Raw genomic sequence first — 17,586 nt, 5'->3', positions numbered from 1 at the left:
TGTTAAATACGTATAGTGGATTAAGAATTATATATAGACATTAAAAATAGATCTTTGACATTTTTCTACTATCATCGAACTTTTTATTCCTCTCTTTTGCATCATTTCTCTATTCTACAAAGTATACGAACGCGTATAAATATTTTGCTCGTGAGATCACTTCAAGCTCTCTTAGAAACAACCTCTTCCATTGAAAACATTTATTTCTCGTTATTACATGCGCGAAAAATACTCGGTTTCAGTTTTATCCTTAAATCTTTGAGATTTTCAAAAGATTGTGAACACATTATAAAATAAATAGATAAAAAAAGAATAAAAATATGTTAAGATTGTAGAAATAGATAAAACGAAAATGAGAATATCTCACGCAATTTCCATTCTAGATCTTTCACAAGTAGAGCACGGTGAAAGGCAAGACTAACTCTTATGGATTACCGGATAATAACGTTCTCCGTCTCGTTTATACGACACGTTCACGCAATCCACTATATGCATAAAAGAGAGAGAGAGAGAGATAAACGTGTACAGCTTGCACATACGTACGTGCTCGTATTTGCTTATGCACGAGCACGGAGAAAAATGACTGTCGTTTCACGCGCCGGATATATTGATCGATAAAAATCGCCGTCTCGCTCTCGTCGCGAAAATACGAAAGCGTATAAATTATTCGAGACGGCATTTAAATTATCGAGACAAAATCAAGTGATCGAGACTCCGAAATCCTTCGCGACTCCTTCGATCGTGATTCGTGTCTAGAGAAAGAATCGGGATCGCTGCGAAGGATGATTGATGAATTAAGACTTGCGGCGTGTTATTTGACATCGGCGCCAGCCGATGGCCCGCAGGCATGATTAAGAAGTCGTTTAATAATCTTCCGGTTCCGTGTAAATTGAATTTTCATGCCTTCGTTGACGCGCTTCAGTCTCGATAAAACACCGAATTACGCGGTTCGTTACCTCCCCTGTCGTCCTTACCGGGAAAATAACGTTAATCTTCGCCAATGCTGACTTTATCGCGCGAGATTGCACAGGTTGACAATTGTTGCATCGTGAATTATTTATTTCGACATGCCTCGCCTAAATTTCTTGATGCGTAAAAAGAATCGTCAAGTATTATATACATAAAATACTCGTATAACATTTCTCAATGTTCTTTTCTCATTCAAGTTCCATGAGTAATATGTAACTTTTTTATACACTTTACTCTTATGAATTTAACGAATAAATCTTTAATTTTTGAACTCTACATCCAACTTATAAAAAGTACAATATATCATATTCTGAATTATTATCGATCTGCTGTGAGAGCTAGTCTATTAGATACGAGCGAGTCTATTAGATATAATTTGCGCATTAAGCGCATATCACGTCGCAAAACATGATAAAGATGCTTTTTGCGGTCTTTTAAACGGAGATGAATAGATAAATTGCCGCGCTCGTTCGCAGTAATAACAGGTTTGCCAAGTGCACATGTATGCTCGATAATTACCTTTATAGACGCGCGATTACAGTCTGATCGAACCATCTGTTAATGATACTTTGCAGGCTTACCCGAAGAGAGATATCACCAACATCGTCGAGTCGTCGCACTACGTCAGAGTCGGCGGATGGTGCAAGCCCGGAAGGAACAAGTGCAAACTCTCGCGATGGGTCAAACCTTACAGATGTCTGGGTGAGTAATAACGATGATATTTTTATGTCAAGTAGCGCGAAAATTTGACACTATCTATCGCAGAATTTTTCGAAAAATTTTTTACGTCAGTGTCACAAATACCTCCCGCGACATCAAAGATTAAAACTTTTATAATTTTAACGGATTGAATCTTTTATGTCTTAAATATCCGAAGAAGGAGCTTACATTAATTTTCATATGTCTTGTCAGGAGTGTCACGATGTTTCTGAACTAGGTTTCTGACATAAAGTAATGATTTATCGCGAATGTACCGCGACATAAATAAAATCCTCGGAGAAAAGGAGATGACGTAAGTCAATATAATGATGTAATTGATACATTTGTATTTGCTACAAAATTTATTATATTGATATCTCAGTCAATCGATTGATTGATAGTGAGATAAAAATATTTATGTAATACATAAATAGGATATTTACTACTTGGAAAAACATGGAAAACCTGGAATTCTCTGTGATTTTTTTGTACCTGGAAAAATCAGAGAATTCTCACGGTATTTTATCGAGATTCGGGAAATTTTTTAAAAAATTATCTCTTTAATAATTTTGCTCTCGCATTGCAAACAATTCTGCAAGCCAAGTGAATTATGCGTTTAAAATACATTATAAATATATATCTATCTCTCTGTTTATATATTCAATGTTTTAACAAAATATTGAATATACAGTATATATTCCTTATTCTAATTTTCAGTGATAAAAAAATGAAAATGTCACACAAGCGAAAAATATTTATCTTACGATGCTTAACTTATTCAATTTTTTTTTAATACAGTTACAAATCTACAATAGCACTTGAAACTTAAGAGGCTCTGTTTTTTTCTTTATATGAATGAAAAACATTAGAAAGCTCATATAATAAAAAATTTATTTTAGAAAGTTGTACAAAAAAAGAAATCTTTATAATATTCTCTTTACTTGGAATTTTGAACTTAAAAATACCTGGAAGTTCAAGGAATTTTCAGAGATTTCTTTTTACAAAATTTGAGTAGACACCTTGATAAAAAACCGTTTGATAATCGTAAAAATCTTCGCGGTGGACTTTGCGATAATGTTTGATCTTTGGTTTGCTTTAAAATTGTAAAAATATATTGGTTCCGAGGGTGATCGATATGGACGAGTCGACCAATCGGTCGTGAACTCATCGATAATGCGGTAGCGGTGGCCATGAGAAATAGATAGATCGATCTCTGACGGCGGGGATTTAGTTATAAATTTAACAGGACGCTCGATCTGTTCTGGAAGAATTCAATTTGTAGAGTCAATACGCTATGTAACGGGCAACGCGATATCTGCTGTCGGATTGTCCGTTCACCTACCTTCCTCATCAGCCATTTTATTCGCGCTCAAGAACGAAAGAACTATCGCGAACGTGACATCGCGCGGCGGTAGGATTCAAGAAATCGCACTTACTTTTTTTTTCTTTCCTTGTATGATGACTCACTTCCAAAGCAATTGACAAATTTAGCGGGTATCTTTATTTCACCTTATAAACCTTTTTCCCGTGCAATTGAATGATTCACTGCAAGAGAGAGGTAAGTTTATAATATAATAGAATTTATCTTAAATCTCTCTCTTAATGTTAATTAAAGTGGACTTTATAAATTATAAATTGATTCCGTTCTTGCTCTTGAGCTCTTCAATTTGCATGGAGTACATAATTGTGGAATATTTTATAAACCAAATAACGCAAACTTTGATGAGATCTGTAAAAAGACATTGGACAAGATTCATTAAAATATTGTATAAAGAAGATATATTTATACAATTTACTTCATCATTGAGAATATTGCATTTTTTATATATATATATATATTTTAAAGAATTATATTTTGACATATTTTTAATTAAAATAGTAATTGCAAATATATAATGTAATTCGATATCGGAAACTGCAAAGTTACGGAACGATAATAATTTACTTTCAATAAAAATCCGCTTCAAGCTCGCTTAAGAAACCACCATTAAAAGTTTGATCTGATACTTGTGTACTTAACATATTTTACAATGACTCAAAAGACAGTGATTTTTTTTTTTCTTATTGAAAATCTACATCTAGATATATCTACATCATTAAAATAAATAATTAAATGAAAATGTGAATAGATGTAATGACACGATATACATATTATCGGTAATATATTTCCTTGAATGAAAAATCTCGTAAGATACGACAATTATTTATTCGCCCATAGAAACTGGGGCGAACGTAGATTTTGGAAAACTTCGAACTCTACTCTGTTTCGAGTGTGCTATTAAAGCGTGGAAAATCATGCCTCTCATTTTCTAATTCTGTCAGATAAATGTCATTATTCCGGCAAATTGGTCACGAGTGTATATATAAATGGTCGCATCCGCTTAACATGTGCATCTAATTGTCTTCGTTAATTTTTTTATCAAATATTTTTATGCAAAACTGATTATAAAGTATCAGATTTTTTTTTTATATTGTATTTAGTAATTAAGAACAGTAAAATAGAGAGACATTAGCAGCCAGTAGTAGTATATAGGGCGCAAAGAAAATTAATGATTAAAGCATACAATGGCTCCTAATGCCTCTATGTTCTTGATTATTAATATTTCGAAGTTTTTTTTGTCAATTTTTGACATTGTATTTAATTTTTGTCTTGTTTTATGATTTTTCTTCAACAATACTTATAAAATAGAAATAAAAATATTCTTTAAATAAAATAAATAAATAATAAATAAAAATATATATCTACATTTAACTTTTTATTACACTTTTACATTTTGGTGAGAAAGAATGACATGCGAAATATACTCGAACAAATCAGGCAATGGTTAATACCCTCGGAGGGTCTGCGTGACCAGCTCTCTATTGATCAGCCCTGGTGAATGTACCGATGCGTCATTCGCTAGACGCGTTTCCATTCCGCTGTCTGTCTGCTCACTTCTTTCTTTTGCATATTCTTCTATGCATTTATAAAGCTCTGTAGCAAGCAACGATACATGTAGACAAATACACTATCGGCAAATTCCGTCGTTGCTTACTTTTTATATTCATCTTTACTGAAATGTTTCTCAAATGCAGACATATGACTACATATATATATATATATATATATATATATATATATATATATATATATATATATATATATATATATAATGTATGTATATTTTCATATAATTCTTCTACTTTAATATTATATTTGCGCGTGCATATTTAAATAAAGAATGTCAAGCAAAAATATTTAAAATATATAAATTCTCCGATAAATTTTATTATTATTATATAATTTGTCTTTAGAAAAACTGTTAAGAGAAAATTGTTGTTATGTTGAAACTTTTTAATATTCAAGCAACATAATTAAATCCTGAATTAAAATACTGGAAAATCAAAGTTTTTATTTGCATTTAAATAGAAAACAAAAATTTTTTATTTGCTTTATATTCTGGAAGTTTTAGCTCACAAAAAATAACTATTTATCATCTGAAAATATTAGTACCTTGACACTTTAATTTGAGATAAATTAATTCGATATCATCGAATCTTTCTCTTTCTATTATTAAAATTGTAATTAAGAATTCTGAGAAGACACCCAGTATATGCATATTGAATGATTCGGCGAGTATTGATTTCATATATTTTGACATGTGTAACATATCTACACGTATGTATAAATAGTCGTCGACAAATTTATACTTTGACTGCTGTAGCGATATAATTGAATTTTTTCTTTAGAGATACAGAGAGAGAAAGGAAGGGAGGGAAAGAGAAAGAGGAAGAGAGATATCGCATCATCGGTTAGAAATAGCGAATAAGAATAAACACCGGCGATGCCCGGCCTTTGCTAGTTTAATCGAGCCTTTTCTCGAATTCGAGCTACTGCAATATGTACCATTTGTTACTTTCAGAGGGGCCCTTCCAGAGCGACGCACTTCTCGTGCCGGAGGGCTGTCTCTTTGATCATCTTCATAATCAAACAAAATGCTGGGATTCTCACAGGTAACGAACATACCATATATAGGCGAATACATCTCCGTTAAATGAAATTATTTCTCGAGTGAGTTTAAGCTCTTAAAACGTCCGCGTACCATCAAAGCGATCGAGCAAATCGAGCGAGAATACTTTTAAGCGTAGTATTTCTGTTTTGCAAAGAAAGCAAACGACGTGATTTTTTATCCCATTCATTCGTTTGCTATTGTATTATTAACGAGCTATTATAAATAAGTTTACCGCTCTCTTATGATAGTCTTTACATATGCGCCATCATAAATCATTAATTAATTATCTCGTTTTATTCTGCCGCGTATTTTATTCAATACAGGGTGGTCCGTAATTTATAGTACAACCGGCAAGAAGTTGATTCTTCATAAAAAAAATAAGACGAAATTGCAGGTGTTTTTTTTTTTTTTTTTTTTTTTTTTTTTTTTTTTTTTTTTTTTAAGGAGATTTTTTAAAGGAAATATCGTGTCTCATTTTAATTTACATCCTATGTTAAAGTACGCTAGACACTGTAAATAGAAGAATAAATAGTGGTTTGTATCTAGATCTGCTCAATGGTGTCTTAATCAAGTGCACGCGTACTCAAGTAATATTTAAAGTCGATTTTGTCAAAAACGGACCCCTATATGAAAAAAATTGTATTCTGCTATTTTTCGATTTATTTTTTTTCATGAAGAATCCAATCTCTTGCCGGTTGTACCATGAATTACGGACTATCTTATATAATTACTTTGCTAATTAACGATACCAGCTACTTGCTATCTTTGCGAATTGATCTAACGATGTTACGTCAATACGAAGATCGCATTGTCGCGAGTCTGCTTATCGCATTATACGAAATCGAGCGCACATCCTTGAGTACACGTGACTGTAACAAGGGGATTTATGTTACAGTTGGAACACCACGGCGGCGGAGACTTGTCGGGAGCGAAACATGAATCTGCGTAGCTTCGCGATGTTGCTGCCTTGCGGTATATCCCTATTCTCCGGTGTGGAATTTGTATGCTGCCCGAAACACCTGAAAGGTACGTAACGTACGTACGCCTGCTTTATCACTCATATTTTTCATTCGTTCATTCATACCTCGCGTTTTGCGCGCGCGAGAGACGCAGCGAGTCGTTAGGGATAAGCGAAGATACGGCGCGAGAAGTCGCTTTCGCGAGCTTTCGAGGAAAACGAATAATTATAGCATATTCTCAGCGTGCGAAGATCCCGCCCGGCTTCATCTTCATGCATATTCCATCGATGCGAACGTTTCGCTGCGTCTGCATCTCACGATATCCTTTCCAGACGCGAGCTCGGGCATCTTCTTGGCGAGAGGTCATTTTACCGTAAAGCGAGAATATTTGCGGCGATTTCTTACTTTGAGATTTAACTTTCGCAAATCTAGCGATATATCTATTAAATATATTGGACTCTTAATATGACAAAATCCAACTGTATATAGTTTGTCATTATAGTATTTTTAAGCACAAATAATTTCACGAGTTGAAACTTACAAGTTTTTATTGAACTTGAGGAAGAAATTATTTTTGGCTTTATTTTGTTCGGGGTAAGATTGTAACAAAACTACAATGAGACGTTGAATAATCGGAGCGCAACATTGGATAAATTCATTATACAAAACTCATTGATTTTCTCACTTGCATTTGTCATTTATTTACCTTGATAATATTAAACCCGTACGTTTTTTTTTTCTATGAAGTCTTGTATTATACAGTTTTTACTTTAATGCGATGTTATAATATCGTATTATTGTTTCGTCTTTCTGTTATTTCATTTTGTATAGCAGAACGCGTTTAATGGAACGCGTGTCTAATCAAAAAGCATATCGAAAGAGAGGAATCGGGGAGGCATGAATATTTACGACGAATTCGCGCCGTATTTATTGCACGGTAAAAATACGCGGCTGTTCGTTTTCAATCGACTGTCACAAAGAACAAAAAGAGAGAACGACTATAGGAGGGTGCAAAGAGAGTGTATTAAACGAGGGGTACCACCTACTTCGCTTCTTTCCTCGTCTCCTTCCAACACCCTGGCTGGCTCGAACCACTCTCCGCAAGCTCTCTCTCTCTCTCTCTCTCTCTCTCTCTCTCTCTCTCTCTCTCTCTCTCTTTTTCTCCTCCCTCTCCCTTTCCCTCGTCACAAGCTCTCTTGTCTTCTCTCTCTCGTGCAATCAATAATGTTCGCCACCGACGTTCCCGACGACTGCGCAACGTAACACGCCGTAGCTTTCGGCATCGCTGCGCAACTTTTCTTTCCTATACGTGACATATAATAGGCTCGATTAACACGCACAGGGCTGTCCGTTTTGTCCGCTATGTGCGCCTGCTTGAATGAATACTCCATTATTTTCAGGATAGGTAATGTAAGTCTGGGATGAGACACATGTCGGTCGGAGAATGAAAAATGGAACTATACTAAATAAAGCTAACAATAACATATTAAGTTCAGGGAAATGGACATTGGTCGTACAGAGTGCTCGGTAATAGATATACTTGACGAACGGAACATGAGATTTTTCCATCTTTTTTTATGGAATACTCAAATCATATCTTTTCATTGAAGCAATTTTGGAAATCTTATGATACATTTGATATTTTAATAACGTTTCGACTTAAGATAAATTACGATTAATCGAGTTTATTAAAGTCGAGAAATTAAAAATTCAAATTGCCATAAAAATTATTTTTTAAAATGTGCCTTAAACTTTTCTTAAATTTTAATTCGAAAGAGGTATTTTTATATTTTGACATTTGTACATTTTAATTTCCGACAAAAGATCCAATTTCAGATGGCTTCCTCCACTCCAAATGCGATTATGATTAAAGATACTTTATAGAGACGTATAATTAGTAATAATGCTCAATTTATACAAATACAATAAAATAGATATGAAAAAATTTATTATTGAAAATAAATAAATTTCATTTTGAAAAAAAATTCTTAATTTTACTTTAAAAATATATAATACAATGCTACGTCTTTTATATACCTATTTAATAATATATTTATTATATCGGCATTGTGTGTGTGATAGCTTTGAATTTCTGTCATTTCTGTATCCTTTTCTGTTCGATCGATTCCGAATAAACCATTCTCGCGAGGTATCTATAACTCTCTATGACGAACAATCGTGACATAAGGCAACCTCCGGAAAACTGCCAACGCTCGCAGTTACCGCATATCTATCGTGTGACCCGGATAAAACGACGACGCAGGTGGATATGGTCAGAAGAGACTTTTGTCTGCTTTTGCAGAAGTCGAGAAGTCGTCTCATCAGAGTATCTATTCTCGGCGAATGAGACACATCTCGAGAACCTAGTTAGCTAAGATGCGTCTCCCGCTTCTTCTCCATAGTAACCCGGTGAAATTAGAAATTCTAAATTGGAAAGATGCGACACACACCGGCAATTGGAATGAAAATGAAATGCGTTTCAACATAAACGCATTAAAACACATTCAAATTTCATGCTATTTCATCGGCGGGGCAATCTTTTCTCGTTATCTTTATCCTAATAGAATATATCACATGAATATTTCACAAAAAGCTTAACAAGAATTTTATCGCGCATAAATTTCCAGTTCTTAATTAACTAACAATTCAAAAATATTTTTAAATTTACATTTTTTACAGAATAAATTTTTCTATTGATCTTTTTAATCTGTCCATCTTTTACGAAGAATATAAGTGTCCGTTTGTATCAAAATTATTTCGATATTCAGTTCGATATTTATGTTACGTGGGGAAATCGGGATTCGCTCGTCAATTATGTCTGTAAAATTATCAAATTACGATGCATGCTAATCGTATTGATTCCCCGTTCTTTCCAAGTATGAGAATATCGATAAATAATCAAGTGGCAGTCCACTGCCAGTGTATCAATAGTGCGCGCATTGATTTAGATTTTAGATTATGGGCCAGAATTCCGCGGAGCTATCTGCGGCCAGCCCAATCCCGTCCATTTACTATTCAAACAATGGCAGTCGATATACTGGAATGTGCGCGCAGACAGGAATTCCAATAATTGCACCTATCGCATCGAGTATATATGTGTACGCGATGGATGCGCGCGCGTGTGTGTATGTATATGTACGCCCTTATATTCGTTAGGTATTGTTAAAGAAACACGAGAAAAACGCAGAAAGATATTTTCATATAATCAATGAGGAACGTAATAATATTATGTATTAATCAATCTACGTTTTTCTTTTTTTTTTCCCCCTTTTTCCTTTACATAGGTTTTTCGCGCAAGCTACACGCGCTGGAAAACCTATTTATTTATCTATATCAGAATCAATGCGCATTGTTTTATATTTACGTAATAATTGAATTTTTCGGATTTGTAAAGATGCATATCGGGGGGAAATATACTTCTTTTCTTGCAGAGAACATGAAAGTGAAAAAACCGATCGATTTGCCCATTCCGAAGAGCATGGACGACGATCTCGACGAGGACGAGGACGATCTCGACGATGAAGATGATCTGGACACAGACGCTGAGGACGAGGATAACTCCGACGGTGATCTCGACGACGTACTTAGCGATCAACCCGATGAGGATGAAAGTGAAGAGGAATACGACGATCTCGACGATTACGACACGACCACCAGGTAGTTATAAATAATACAGATCTTCACTTTTCGAGAGATGTGCATTTTTTATACTCCAATAAATGTGAAGTCAACTGAAGCTCTCTCTCTTTCTATAATTAAAAATAAAATTAAATCTAAATAGCTTTACAATTAGCTTAAAGAATTTATTATGATACATGAAATTGTTTTTTATAGATAGAAAAAAGATTAGACAAATTATTTATTATATATTTATCTTAATATAATTTAGTCGATCGTCAACGACCGTTTCCACGACGGAAAAAGCCAAGCAGGAGGCGACGGCGATGCCGCTGCCAGTCAGCACAAGCACGCAGCAGCCATCCCAACCACAAGGCACGCCCGATCCTTATCTGACGCACTTCGATCCGCGATCCGAGCATCAGAGTTACAAGCAGGCTCAGATGCGACTCGAGGAGGTGCACAAGGAGAAAGTGACGAAAGTAAGTTCGATTCTAGTTGCAATAGAGAAAGTAAGACAATGTTAGTGTACATCTGGTACCACTATACTGCATCATATCTTAACCGATATAGAATGGAGAAAGCAAACGCAGAGTATAATCAATTAGATTAAGCAGAAATATTGAAATTTGTATTCGAAAGAAACGAAATAAGAGAAATACAAATCGTATAGTTGGAAAAAGGAAATTTTATGGCGCGGGACATGGGTGTCGAAATCTTTGTGCTACAACGCTTTCAGGTGATGAAGGATTGGAGTGACCTCGAGGAGAGATATCAGGACATCAGGGCCCACGATCCCGTCGCCGCTGATGCTTTCAAGCGTTGGATGACGGCGCGATTTCAAGAGACAGTCGCCGCGCTCGAGGAGAGTGGCGCCGCGGAAAAGCATCAGTTAAGCGCGATGCATCAACAGAGAGTACAAGTACGTGAAGATTATACGATACGAATCATGAATGTATTCGGCATTATTGCATTTGAAATATTTCAAATTATGGCAACAAGATACTTAATCAATTTTAATAAAATTTTTAAAATTGAATTTACATTATATTCAAATTAAATTATTTGTGCATATATTTAAAGAATTTAAATGAAGATAAAAATCTAGTTTTATAAGTAATCAATGGTATTATTATCTCTTATTATTACTCATTTTTTAATAAATGACAAAAACGCGTAATAGTTTAATATCTTTTCTTCACATGAGAGAGCATATTATGATTCATATAAAAATGTAAAAAATATTAAACAAAGATAGATCTATATATAATAATTATTATTGCCCAAAATCTTATCGTAATTGTTATTTATTCTTTGAACGATGGCAAGTGAATAATAATAATAAGTTTACAAATGAAAATTAAATTCTATATATATATATATATATATATTTTTTTTTAGGAGGCTGTTAAACAGAGAAACGAGGAAGCCATGGCATGTTATACGGCGGCACTTAACGAAACGCCACCGAATGTAAGTTTCTGCGCTCTAACTTTTACGCAAAGAATATTTTTTACCTGTCTTATATTTGGTGTGTATGTCTTTATAGATGCACCGCATTCAAAAATGCTTGCAAAAGTTACTCAGAGCCCTTCACAAAGACAGGCACCATACAATCGCTCATTACAAGCATCTTCTCGACAGCAGCTTAGAACAAGCGCAACGAGAGAAACCGGCAACTTTGGAACATCTGGCGGAAATCGATAGGATTACCAATCAAAGCCTCTTGATGTTGGAACGGTAACGTGTATATTTTATTCTATAGTTTTGTCCCGAACGTACGTTAAACACTCGGATCGCGCGATACGATTTGCATACGAACTGAAAACCGCGGCCGCAAAAACGTTAGATTCATTTTTTCTTTTCTTATGTTCAGATATCCAGATCTAAGCGCGAAGATCGGCCGTCTCATGGACGATTACGTTTTGGCCCTCAGGAGTAAAGATGAAACTCCGGGATTGCTGTTGGCGATGACGCGGGAAGCAGAGGCAGCCATTCTAGACAAGTACCAGGCTGATGTTGCCAGCAAGCAGCAAGGTATTTATGATGAATTATCGAGCTATCACATTTCTACAAACGAACGTGTTTTGCTTTACTTTACACAGAGAAGGAACATCAGAAGCAACTGGAACGGGCGCGCAAAGAGCAACGTAAGGCGGAACGCGGCGAGCTGCGCACAGAGCAGGAACAACATGAAGAAAACGACTCGGCAATTGATACCAAGGATATTCCTCAGCAGTCAGAGCAAACCGTCGCGGTCGCTGCCATGCATAATGAGGGAATAGTCAGAGCAGCTCACAGCATGACTCATGATGTCTCTCATTCTGAACCAGTAAGAGAATTTATTGCAACTATAAAATCTAAAACAATATAATTATCATTGTTTAAAAATTCATTATATATATATATTTATTATTTATCAATTAAATTTTATAGATATATTAAATAATATGGTATATATTTATAATGTATAATATAATACATTTAATAGAAAAGAAATATCTTTATGAATTTCTTGTCGTTACAATCGACAAAATCTATTACTTTTGCAGGGATACTCTGTAAGGCGAGAGATGTACCACAGAGAAAGTCGATCCGTCTATTTCACACTCGCATTCGCTGGCATAGCACTTATGGCGGCTGCAGTTGTGGGTGTCGCAGTATTTAAGAGACGCAGTGCGAGAAGTCCCCATAGCCAGGTATGTTGTTATGTTAAAAGATATATCAGTATCATTGCAGGAATCATATCAATTATAATGTAAGGTGTATAATATAATGTCACGTATAATGTATTGTATAAGAAAAATAATTATAATTATATATTAGTAGCGTGTCAATTATCGTGTCATAATGCGATACGGGTGATGTTTCCTGATTTTCCTGATTTAGGGTTTCATTGAAGTCGATCAAGCAGCTACGCCGGAAGAACGGCACGTCGCGAATATGCAGATCAACGGTTACGAGAATCCTACATACAAATACTTCGAGGTGAAGGAATAATTCGGCTGTCGCCTCACAGTTTTCATTTCTAAAGCTGGTCGCAATCGCGTATTCGTTCTCGCGTATTTCCTTCAAGAATCTCATAGTATTTTGTTAGAGTAAGATATATAAATAATATGTATATCTCTAACTCCCCGCGAGATTCTTCCGAAGATCCGGAACATGTATACTTCCCGGAGATGCGCTAATTCAGAAAACGCGTTTCTTAATCGGCAGATCGCGCTTGCGACGAGACATCGCGCGTATTTCGCGTCCACTTGTTACATACCCCGGCTTCACGTCGCGGTGTAAATCGATTTTCGCAAAGAATTGACAATATCTGTAAAATAAAGTTTGTAGCAGGGATACACGCTGGATGGGAACGAAACGGATTCTACGGGAGATAAAATGACGTAGAATTTACACTTATGTGCCATACGAACACGAATGTTACACGCTATCTTCGGAAGTATCTCATGCACATATTGTTTTCACGTTATGTTGTCATATACATGTCGGTATAAAAACGCAGGAAGGAGCGCTCGTGTTGTGTAAAAGTAGAAAACGTCATTTTTAGACTTACCTCGATGTTCCTTCGCCTCTACACGTTGTGCACTCGAATTGGAAGCTCCGCGGATCGATGTTGATCGTAACTGATCACTCTCATTCCTTGGGGACGAACGTTCGAATGACGATAGAACGTGCGTTTACACGGACAATGTAAACGCCGGTAAACGCGTTGTCGTTGCGCTCTTTGCTGTATTTTTAGGTTCTGATATTTTCGGAGATAATCAAAATGGCAATAAAACATAACGCAGCTTAAGCACTACACGAAAAAAAGCGATAGCGTTTGTAGTAGCTTGTTACTGGGAGCAGCATATAGACGTAAATACTCCGATTAATCGCGTAATCATTAACGTTATGCTAAAATAATCAAGCGCGAGCGAATTACGCGGCACTCTTAAAATATCAGAACATACGCCTCATGTTATCGTTGCACATTTCACTCTTATCTTCGTGATGCAGCTGTTTTATTCTCTCCGTCTCCGTTCGATTCCCACTGCCTCGTTTTATCTCGGTGATCTTTTTCAGTACTTAACGTCTACTTTTAGATGGTAAAGAACCTTAAGATGTAAGAAACTTAAGTATCATTGACGTATATCTCGAAGTTAATGGCGATGATGAGGAAGCAAGTATTCTATCATTCCACGCGAAAACCCATTGTTTTGTCGAGGTGCTGAGAACGCTAGCATGGAGAATGTTCGGCAGCTTTGTTCGATCTCGCCGACGAGAAACGACGATCGTCGCATCGGACAGATCATGTCGATGCTGCTGAATAAGAGGAACAGTTCAACCGGAGATCATTTTCGAGTGGCATTAGTACCTCTGACTATGTTAGGTCGAAAAAGAAAAAGAGTGTGGCAGCTGTTGAGGTAAGCGTTTCTCTTTCGTTTCCGCGTTTTGCGTTCTCGGGAGAAAAAAAAAGGGAAAAAAGATCGTTAATACAATAACTATCTTAGGATATATTACTAATTATATACGACGCGCGAGACGACGATGATGATATAATATATATTACACGTTTAATGCTTATATATTTGTATATGGTCAAACGAAAAAAAAAAAAATGGTAGTAGCCCGCACTTTAGCGCCAGGGTCGCGTGGGGAGAAGAAAACACATACAGTTCTTGATTTTTTTTTTCATCTCGAAACCACGTTAGATAATTACGCGCTTTCGTCGAACTTATTTGGTAAAAAAGAGCTTGCGATACGATACGGTACATTCAACGCCGGCGCACGCAGACGCGCTGCCACAATCTACAGAGCCATTACCGTCCATTAGTGGTTGTGGTAATGTGGTAACATGTAATCACACACACACACACCACAGAAGTCTTAAAGATATCTAAAAAACACGTAATAAAAAGTCACGACGTCTTTACGATGTCTGAGAGATTAAGATATCTCTACGTAGTCGATGAAAGATTGCGATGTATTTTTAAACGTCTAAGAGATTAGAACGTTTTTTTTTTTTCTTTTTAGTCGTCTTTATGACGTCTATCCTATGGCGGGGGCACGATAAGAGCGTAAGCATAGTTATCGTTATTGTACCGTATTGTACTTTGAGATATTCGGGTCAGTCGATCGCCCCGACGTAATCTCGATATATTCAATAATATAAGGGACGGATTCAGCTCGACGGCGCGCGATGGTTACTATTATCTTGGTAAATAGCAATTAAAAGTCGCGTTCTGTATTCTGTATTCTTATGTGAAATACCCCACACGAATGTCCATGCATAAGTACATACATTCCCGATTACGTGCTAAGATAATCCTCTCCTTCAATTGCGCTCACTTTACTACGATTGTGTCGCACGACACATACGATAATCGCTCGCGATCAGAGGGCGATTAAAAAAAAAAAGAAATCCTTTAGATATTATATTCCTAAGCGCACTTGTGAAGCAGCTGCCTTTCTCCTATCTATCTAACGCGAATCACGTGCACACATAGCGACCGTTTGTCTTCACGCAACTCCGGTGAAAAAGAGTGTGTATAATCGACAAGATGCTAGACACGGACACACACATAAACAACACACATCGCTGAATGTTAAAAATATTATTTTAGATATATCATAAGACGATAGCAATTATACCAGTGAATGTACTATGACTATATGAATAACAACAGATAGCATCAATGCGTTAACAATAATGATATAAAATATCGATTATATATGTATATGTGTGTGTGTGTGTGTGTGTGCGACGTATGAATAATATATATATATATATATATATATATACAAAAATATATATATGAAAATATACACATGCATATACATGTATACATATTAAATTAAATCTTATGTACCTATAGCGCGTATATAGTCGTTAAACAACACATTGACAACATCGCATATAAAAGAACCTGACCTTGATACGGATTCACAGATGCTGAAGACCTTCCTTAAAAACGATTGTACTTATTATTTTTCTAAGAGTCTCGCACAAGGCTAGAGCCTCTGCTCTCGCACAGAAAGATAGTTTGCGATTGGCCGGTATCGAGACTGATTTGGTCGCGTATACATATATCGTTCGTCAAATTCAACGCGATTGAGCGCAAAGCAAGCAGCAAGATTTGGCACATTGTATCTCGCGTATATAAGTATGTAAATCTCGAGACCTGCCGACCCGAGGATATTACGCCATAAGCAACAACGGTCCAATATTCTCTCCGATGACTTTCGTAGAAGATATCGGAGTGGTATCAGTATTAGCCAGTAGTCGGAGCATATCATGTTTCGGTGATTCGGTTGTGGCGGGAAAGGAAAGAGAAAGATGGAGAAAAAAAAAGTGTGCGCTTCAAGATACTGTGAATTTGCATCGGGCCATCTCCGTATATAGAAGTTTAAGAATTGATTTTTGTAAAGAGGTAATAAGTGTATATATATATATATATATATATATATATATATATATATATATATATATATATACATATATATATATTATATCGAGGTAACTGAACTTAGCTTAAAAGCCATGTGAGATGTGAGGAAAAGGAGAAGAAGAAGAAGAAGAAAAATATACGTCCTTCAAGCCGCAGTCCAGAGCAAGTCCAGAGATGGAGAAAGAGTATAATAATGAGACTATAAAACACTAGACTTTATTTTTACAATTTTTTCGGTATCTCCTCGCCGTCATTCTATCGTGTTTTAATAATTATCGAGCAGCGCGAATTATGTAAACTCATTCTGCTTCCGCGCATTGCAAGAAATAATTTATCGTATAACAAAGTCTGTTACATTATCGTGACATTCGTTTCATCTCTTATGTAAAAGGCTTAATAATACGCGTCGTATTATCTACATATAAATATAATGTAGATATGATGAAAATTTATCTATGTATGGCGCAAAGATAATCCCAATTGCTCTTAAAAAAAATGTTTTCTTTTTTATAGCAATGAAAATTTGAATTCTGAAGAATACTACTAATAATTATGCACGCAAAAGAGATTTTTCTCTTCTGTGAACAATGGCAATCTTCGTAGCGGAAACGATGCAAACAAATTAATTGTGGCAATTATAAATTGCGACTGCTATAAACAATCATTCCCTGAAAGATATTTGTCTTGTATTGTTGGAATTTTAATCACATAATTATATCGAGAACTTCGCGCACAAAGAACGGCTTTATACATTTCTTTTAAATACATGTGATAATTAACCCATATATTTTGTACGTATAGGGATTAAAAGGCTCAAGAGTGTGAGGCGATTCTATATGATTCGTAAGAAATCTTATTTCAAATACGATTTTCTTTTCATACCTATATATATGACTACTTATATATTATAAA

At 35.6% G+C, this 17,586-nt stretch overlaps 1 protein-coding gene across 1 annotated transcript; it reads left to right on the top strand.

The window, feature by feature from the left end:
• The first annotated feature begins 6,607 nt into the window (after positions 1 to 6,607).
• Positions 6,608 to 16,561, top strand: Appl (amyloid-beta-like protein). Its single transcript, XM_070305145.1, has 10 exons — positions 6,608 to 6,695; positions 10,051 to 10,276; positions 10,509 to 10,719; positions 10,977 to 11,159; positions 11,639 to 11,710; positions 11,787 to 11,977; positions 12,114 to 12,274; positions 12,343 to 12,569; positions 12,790 to 12,936; positions 13,127 to 16,561. The coding sequence occupies exons 2-10, from the start codon at positions 10,056 to 10,058 to the stop codon at positions 13,235 to 13,237; spliced, it is 1,524 nt and encodes a 507-aa protein (XP_070161246.1). The 5' UTR covers positions 6,608 to 6,695; positions 10,051 to 10,055; the 3' UTR covers positions 13,238 to 16,561.
• Positions 16,562 to 17,586: the final 1,025 nt, after the last annotated feature.

Source organism: Polyergus mexicanus, unplaced genomic scaffold (assembly GCF_030449975.1).
Source record: "Polyergus mexicanus isolate NDT 795.1 unplaced genomic scaffold, iyPolMexi1.0 SCAF_12, whole genome shotgun sequence".
NCBI classification, from domain to species: Eukaryota; Metazoa; Arthropoda; class Insecta; order Hymenoptera; family Formicidae; genus Polyergus; species Polyergus mexicanus.
Note: the sequence above shows the minus strand (reverse complement) of the source record. Positions and strands in the feature narration are given on the sequence as shown.